The sequence below is a fragment of the Balaenoptera musculus genome, chromosome 15, assembly GCF_009873245.2.
Source record: "Balaenoptera musculus isolate JJ_BM4_2016_0621 chromosome 15, mBalMus1.pri.v3, whole genome shotgun sequence".
NCBI lineage: Eukaryota > Metazoa > Chordata > Mammalia > Artiodactyla > Balaenopteridae > Balaenoptera > Balaenoptera musculus.
In genome coordinates, this window is record NC_045799.1 from 86096904 (window position 1) to 86105294 (window position 8391).

Here is an 8391-nt window from a genome sequence, read left to right on the forward strand (position 1 = left end):
ATGCTCCTCTTCCAGTTGCCATAGTCGTTCTTTAGTTACCTCCCTGTATTCTTTTTCTTGGAGAGATCATTCATCTTCATAAAAATCAAGCTTACATATTTGAGAGCTTCCAAAACTCTCACAATAAAGAATCATGTCTAGAATACAGAGTAGAGTTCTGAAAGGGAGAAAAAGCAACAAAACATTGCACCAAAGGCTGAATTTATCTATGTAATAGTATGGGCCCAGGAGTCCAATTCTCTAAAGTCCACATCTCCAAAGTTAAACACACACATGCGCACACACACACCAAACCCAAAAACACTGCAGAAACTACAGTCTTAGCTCATGTTCAACAAGCTAATCTCCAAAGATCAGTAAGTTAATAGATTTACCTGGCTGACATATTTGTTATCAAGAAATTGGATCATTTAATTGATAGTTGTTACCTTCACTAGACATTGTCTGTATATCAACAGAGTGCCAGCTAAGCCTGTTAAAGTGAAAAGTAATTACTTTGTTAATTTTGAGGACCTTCTGATTTACTGAAAGTCCCTAATGAAGACAATTAACCAACATAACATTAGGTTGCCTCCAGAAACATCAAGAGAACACCACCTACTAATCTCTTCGATTGCTGATGGTCACTGTCCGGTAAACATAAACATTCTCATATCACTATTTCATATCTTCTAAAATTTCTCACTGCATTAAGTACCTCCTAGATTTCAATTAGCCTTGCCCTTTCCCTTCCAGCCGTTTAAATAAATAAGCATCTCGCATTTTAAAGAAATTTATTCCCCCAAACTTCAGGCTTACACTGATAAATTACGGCACTAATTCATTTTACAGAACCTAACATTTTGAGCATGAACCACTTTCAGGCTAGAGTAAATATATCATGTGTAAGATGGCAGCCCCTAAGGAGAAATGTTATACTGCATCTTCGTTGTTTTCGACATTGTAAATACCACGGTAAAAGTAAAATGAAGAGAATCAGGTTCTAAGAGCCAAGACTTATGGAGTTATAGAATCACCAGATAGAAGACACAGAGAGTTTGGTGAAGGGCAGAAAGGATATGACAAAATACAGATCAAAGAATCAGAGCAGAACGATTTTGAAGATCTAGTCTAACCCCCAACTTTTACAGGTGAGAAAAATCAACTCAGAAGCTAACAAACCTGCTTATATTGCAAGTTAGTTACAGAATAAAATCGAAACCAGGTCTAGTAACACTTATCCCAATGCTTCTTCCATTCACCTCATCCCTGTTTCTAGAAAAGCTTTGTAAACATTCTCATTCCCACAACACCTACAGGAGACCCTGGGGATGGGACGCCTGGAGCCAGGCTAAGGCGGTGAATCTCTGGCTTTAGAAGCTGCCTGCCAGAAGTCATACCACCTAAATACTAGAAGAGCAAACAGAAACAAGAGTTTCCTGAAGCAGTGCTCCCCTACATTTTTAATTTTTGTATTTGGATATGGTAAGAATAGTGTTAAAATAATGAAGCTGTAAGACTAATAATAATGTATTTCTCCAGAACAGGTCTCAGGTATGGGATCAATAACGGGCAGGTAGGTATCTATCAAACTATGACAGACTTTTGTAGTTCAGGGAATCATTAAAAAACATAAGACTAATTTCTATGCATTACTACAAAAGGATGACACGAGGTGCCATCACTGTAGTCCCAACTGACAAAATATATTCTCTCTTGGGATCATAGGTACAAATATTTATAATCTGTTTTATTAAAAGAGATTTACAAATTGAGGAGAAATTTTAAGAAAATGCCTTATAGAACTGATGAAGTCAAATTACTAATTAGAATGAAAGAGACTACACGTATTAAAATGATCAGTTACACTAGGTAAATATGTACCATCGCTTACTGTATTAACCAGATCATAAAACTTACATCGACACCTTTACTTTTTTTTTTTTAAAGATAATTCTACTTTAACTCCTCTTTATACTATACCTTTCAACCTGATTTTCATTCCCCACCCTCAGTTTTACTCAACTTCCATTGATTTGGACTTAAATGGTGTACTCTTAAAACTAGCTGCTTTTCTTACTTCTTACAGAAATTTAAGTCATGACCTAGGCAAAATCCAGCTTCTGAGTTTTCACTCTGTGTCTGTTCTATCCTCTAGATTTAGTCAGCAGACATTATGGTCTCTGACCTCAGGGACACCTGGAGGAAGGTCCTGAGTCTCCCAACAAAAACAATACAAGGACTCTTAAGAAAGGATAGAACATAAAGGCAACTGGGAGATAGAATTTAACAACGATGTCTTGTTTGATTCCACTCCATCACCCACTTAACTTTTCAGAATGACTTTGTTTTACTCCAATATTTGACGACAAAGGAAACTTCCTGGCTAGATATAATCCCAACATATAGCTAAACTTAACTCTCCTTAGATAAAATGCATGTTAACAAAAGATCAGTACCTTATAAACCCCACCTCTCTATTTCCATTTAAAGGACTTATGCATGTACTTGAGTGAGAATAAAAGAATTTTCCAAGTGTTCTTCAAAGAAATGGTTAGTATGCTCCTAGTGGTCAATTCTGGGGAGTTCAAATCTGCCAACTGACTGCCACAACCCCATTGTCAATTGGAATTTGACATTTACATTATGAGAAAAAAAAAATTCTTCAAAAAGAAAAACCAAAATGGCAAGTCATTTTCTTATGGGAGAGGGACAGTTATATACAGGGGGCTATGCATACTCTTCTGTATTTTCCAAATCGTTTAACGTAATTTTTATTGTTTTACGGTAACAGTAAATTAGGTAACCCGAACCTTGAGGTCATGTAACTCAATACAGCATTTGGAAAACATCGGCTGCCATCTTCCCTCTGGTATTGACCAGATTGCTCTCGCTCCCCATATGAAGCCACAGGCTGCACGGGAGACACTCCAGCCCACCGGTTATGAGCATAAACTGTGGATTCGGCCAGACTGCTTTCCAGTCTGCTTCCACCACTAGTCCTGAGGCCTTAAGCAAATTAGTTAACAGTTCAGTACCTCAGTTTCCTCACAGGTAAAATGAGTACAAAATGCTACTTGCCTCTCAGGGGTTGTTGTGACGAGTAAATGAGCCTACCTGTAACGCACTTAGTGCGTGGCACGTAATAAGGGCTCAGTAAAGGTGAGGTACAGGTGGCCATACATAAGACTGCAGAGAGGGCGATAATCGCTTATTGTCAGATTTACAAGACGGTTACCAACCAAGCGGCCAGTTGCCACCTGTTAAACATGCAGTGGTCTAATAAAATTTAATCAGTAAGTACCCGAACACTTACTAAGTGTAGTACTCTCTATGAAGACTCTCTAGTGAAGCTGCCAGCCTGGAACTCAAGTTCCACTTGAAACTCAAATTGCAAAGATGTGAGGAGAAGGCGGTCTAGGGGTAAGAGGAACAGGGGAAACAAACCACTGCAGGGAGAATGGGAAGCAACCAGGGCCCAAAAGGAAGCTAGATTTGTACTGAACCCAATTAGCACTGTTTTGAGATTTCTCCAGCAAACCAGTGGCAGAGAAGCCTGATTAGTAGACCTTACTCAAGGCTGAGATCGGCCCAAGAAGAAGGATCCAGGTAGGAGTCCAGGTCACAGCAAGTCAGGCTAAGGATGACAGAGAATTGGGTGAGATTATGGGATTGGCCAACAAGGATAAAACTGTAACACAAAGATACAAGAATCACATGTGGAGTTTTTAAATGCACAAATTCTCCCTCCAAAGACCTCCAGGTTGGAGGTAGAGCCCAGATGAGTGTATTTTTAAATTGCACTGGTGATGCTGATGCAAACCCCAGACTAGCAGGAAGCAGGAGCTCAACAATGTCAGTAGGAATAAACAGAATGAGCGACTGAAAAGCTAATTAAGTCTGGAAGAAATTTCAAAGTTTGAGATCATGAACATGGAACAAGTGAAAATCAGCTCAAAGTGCAGAAAGCTCACTGGAATTGGGGGTGGGGGGGGGGAGGTACACACACTATAGAACCACAAGACCAGCCAGAAACAAGGTTAAAAGAAAAATCAAGTCATGTGATCTTACGTAAAAAGGATTACAGCAATGGTTCTCAAACTTGGCTGAACACTGGAACCACCTGAGGAGTTTTTAAATCTCCTGATGCCCAGGTCAAACCTCAAGTCAATTAAAACAAATTCTGGGAATGAGATCCAAGCTTCGGTATTGCTCCCAGGTGATTCGAATGTGCAAATATGTTTGAGAAACACTGGGAAAGAGAGGGTCCAGGAAATCATCAAGTGAAGGGAATGAGGAAAATCCAGGCAATCCAAGTTGGTGGTTCTCAAACTCTGGTGTGTATCAGAATCACCTGGAAGCAAGCTCATTTCTTCCATGTGGCTCACTGAAGAACAGAAGGAGCTGGCCCTCTACAGGTTCCCCCAATTCCCCAGGTAATTCTGATACACACCAAAGTTGGAGAACCATGGTTCCAAGTGGCTAGAAATAACTCCAAAGGAGAAACTAAGAACTATGAACCACCCCAAGCAGTAACTGAGAGCGTTCCTACCCCTCTGCACCTGATGAATACAACTTAACATGAGGCTGTACTGAACACTACCAGAATCAATACACCTGTAAAGGTCCAGCAGTAAAGCTAAGGCACCACAGGTCTCACACACATGACACTTGCAATCCCGCCATCCTCCGCCTCAAAAGGCACCCTTCTACAACACTCAACGTCTGGCTCCTAGTGGACAACATACCGAAAGCATGCATTGCCACCTGCCTTTCACAATTAGAAAACAATCTAGAAAAGTTACAAACACACTAATAAGCAGAGTATATAATTCAAACTCCCATTACCATGTAGAAAGAAACCCAGGACTATTAAAGTTACATTGGGAAGATGTGAACCTGTTTCACATAATGGTCAATTTACGCACTCTGCTTATAACTTGGGCTATGTAACTCTATGTAACTTTTACTGGTTAATATTGCACTTATTTTCTCCCAAGATATAGCCACATGAAACGCCATTAGAAGGAAACAAAGAGAAATTAGGAATTGCTTCACCTAGCTACATAGTAATATAGTACTTATGACCAGTTCCAACCAAGTGGTAGGTATTCCATTTAGAATGTTACATTTAATCTGATAAGATTCAAGAGAATACTTCCCCATGCATATGACCAACTCATCATCCCATCAGAAATCTCTATAGCAGCACCAGAATTTTCATTTTCAAGATACATGAGCTTTTGTGAAATGGTGACATCTCCCCTGTAATATGAATTTTCAATATAATATAAAAAATGATGGATATATTACACATTTCACAGAGCACAGAGAACAGAAACCTGTCAATGAATTTAGAATTTGTTACAACCTATTTGAAATTTTACACTAAAAGATCTGTTCACTCTATAAACCATGTAAATGTAAAATAGGTACCCATGTTTTATACTGGTAACGAGGAATAAAATACTCCTGCCTAACAAAGTTTGTTGCCTTAGTACTTTTTAAAATTAATTTTCATTAACACAATTGTAAAAAGCAACACGCCAGACAGCCTTCAAACTGATAAAAAGTTGAAATCTGCATAATATACTTCAAAACAAAGCCAGATTTTTTCCCCACCATTTTAATTTGTGCACTAATTTTTAGATGTATAAATGTACAGGGCTTATTGCAAAGTGCAAGTCACTGTTTTAGAAAAAAACAAAAAAGGAAAACTTAATAAACACCCTTTTCTATCTTAAAGGTCATCCCTAAGTGATTTAGAGTTCTTCATTTGAACCTGGCTTCTCTGGCAATCTACAGATCCCATTTTACAAAACGACTTAATGCTTTTCTACCAAAGTCTGTCATTAAGCAAAAAAGCACAACAAGCGAAACGAAAATTTTCCAAGTAATGGAGGAGAGTTAAATTAACCAGAAATACGGCAATTTGCTTCCATGTAGCAAAACATGAAAGCGGGCACTTAGGAAAGCCTTTGGGAGAGGGCGGGGAGGACCTCAGTGCACATCGATTAGGTTAACACTAACAAAAGAAGGATGAGTTATCTGTTAAACTATCGATGACAGTTCTGAGCTCAGACCTTTAAGATGTGATTCCATTTAAATCATTATCCGTCGCTACACACACATCACCTTCCCTGGACAATGAACACGGCTAATTTAAGTTTAGGGCTCCCATCTGCCGTCCACCTGTCTCCTTCCATATCCCACGACGCTAAGGACCACCAAAGCCAATTCCCCTGAAGCTGCCCACGCAGGTACACGGATCTTAAAAGACCGCACCAAAAGGACGCGTGGAGCTAGCTACTTCCACCTTTCGCTGCTTGCTTTCACCTTTATTCTTTCCAGACAAGCAAACTTCAGCGAGGAGGTATGCTCAGAGGCAGGGGGTACGTGCCGGGTCGTTAAAAGAACCCAGATTTCGGGGACAGCTCGGCTCGGGAGAGGTGCCACCTCCCTTTTCAAACGGCCATTTGGCACCGGTAGACGGACAGCATCTACTCAGAGACCAGCACCGACGCAACAAAAACCGCGGGGGGGGGCAAAGCTGAGGAGAGAGGCCGCAGGCACCCAAAGTTCTGCTCTAGCAACTGCCGGGCTCCCCCTGGGGTCAGGCACCGGACCGGAGAGATGCGGGGTCTGGGACAGCGGCTCCAGGTGCCCGGCACCTGGAACCCGACGAGAGTCAGCCACTGAGCCCGCAGAGGAGCGGCGGGCTCCCAACTCGGAGGCTCGGCGCCCGGCTTCGCTCAGGTCCAGCGAGCGGCACTCGGGCGCGCCTCCCCGCGTTCGCCCAGCTCCCGGGCCCCGTCCGCCCCGCTCCCCGGCCCGCGTCCGCTCAGCTCCCGGCCCCGGTCCGCCCCCCGCCCCGCTCCCCGGCCCGCGTCCGCCCAGCTCCCGGCCCCGGTCCGCCCCGCTCCCCGGCCCGCGCCTACCTTGAGCCAGCGCCCGGAGCAAGTGCAGCTGCAGCGCCGCGAGCGCCCACCATCCGCGCCGCCGGCCCGCGCTCAACTTTGTCGCTGGCCTCCCGGCGCGCTCCCCCTCGTCCTCGCCGAGGCTCCCGGGCGCCGCGCGGGCTCCCCGGGGCCGCCGCCGCCGCCGCTCGGGGCCAGGCAGGGACCCCCGCGGCCGCCCCGGGCCCGCCGCGCCGCCGCCGGCCGCCAGCCGCACGCCCCCGGCCATGCTGAGGAGCCGCCGCCCCCGGCCTCGGGCCCCGTGAGCGGGACGGCGGGCGGTGGCCTCCTGGCCGGGCGGCCAGGTACGAGGGGCGCCGGGCGCTGAGGGGAGCGGCGGGGGAGAAGTTGTCAGCGGGGAGATGACAACCTGTCACGCCGCCCCCGCGGCCGGAGCGCCCTGGCCGCGCCGCCTCTCAAGAAGGGTCGGGCGGGCGCTGAGGAGACGCCGCCGCCCCCGCCGCGCGCGGAGGAGAAAGTGCGCCCTCCCGCCCGCGCGCCGCCGCTCGCCCGCCGCCGCCGCGCCCCATTCACAGCCCGGCCGCACGCGCCGCCCGCCCGCGCCCGCCGCCGCCGCCGCTGATTGGCCGAGGGGAGGCGGCCGGCGGGGCCCACGTCCCGCCCCCACTCCCTCGACTGTTTTCAAACTCGCCGCGCCCGCCCGCCTGGAATTTCGCGCCGGGCCCCGGCCTCGACTCGGGCGGCTTGCCGCGCCGGCTGCGCCCCCTAGGGACGCACGGAGGGCACTGCAGGCCGGCGCCGGCTCGGCACGCGAGCCCCTAGCTGCTCCCGCTGGGGCGGCTCCGGCGTCGCCCCGCCCAGCAGTGCCTGCGCGCAGGTGGGCTCGCACGTGCGGCCGAGGGCCCGGCGGAAGGCAGGCTGCGGGCCGGGACCACTGGGCGAGCCCCTCCCGGCGCCCGGGCCCGCCCTCCCCGCCGCCCGCGGGAGCCGCCCCTCCCACCGGCAGGCTCCGTGTTCGCGTGCTTACGCGCCAAGTTGCGGGGATTGCAAACGAGAAACACGCCTGATCGGGTTCTCAATTCCCAACAACAAAAGGCACCTGTGGGTGCAGACCCGCAGCCTGTTGAGAGGAGTGGACGCAGGCTTTGTAGGGGCGTCCAAGGTCATGGATGGCCTGCGGGGAGCACAGCGCCGGCCGCTTCATACCGTGGGGTGGGCCGGTCCCCTAGGGGATGGATCCACTAGGGGAAGCGTCCCCTAGGGGGAGGGTCTCATAGAGGGAGGGTCTCCTAGAGGGGGGGTCCCCTAGGGGAAGGGTCTCCTAGGAGAAGTGTCCCCTAGGGGGAGGGTCTTCTAGAGGAAGGGTCTCCCTAAGGGGGAGGGTCCCCTGGGGGAGGGTCTTCCAGGGGGTGGATCTCCCGGTGGGAAGAGTCTCCTGGCGCAGGGCCTGGGGCCCCCGCAAAGGGCAGTGGGCGCGGTCCCCGGAGCTCAGCAG

The 8391-nt window shown here is 48.1% G+C and overlaps 1 protein-coding gene across 1 annotated transcript in view; it reads right to left on the minus strand.

The window, feature by feature from the left end:
- SDK1 (sidekick cell adhesion molecule 1) overlaps positions 1 to 8063 on the minus strand; it is an 824383-nt gene extending 816320 nt beyond the window's left edge. Inside the window, exons 1-3 of the mRNA XM_036826800.1 lie at positions 7996 to 8063; positions 7483 to 7661; positions 6918 to 7259 (exon numbers count right to left, since the gene is read on the minus strand). Of these exons, the coding sequence (XP_036682695.1) occupies positions 6918 to 7259; positions 7483 to 7661; positions 7996 to 8063 (589 nt within the window). The remainder of the gene's footprint in view (positions 1 to 6917; positions 7260 to 7482; positions 7662 to 7995) is intronic.
- Positions 8064 to 8391: the final 328 nt, after the last annotated feature.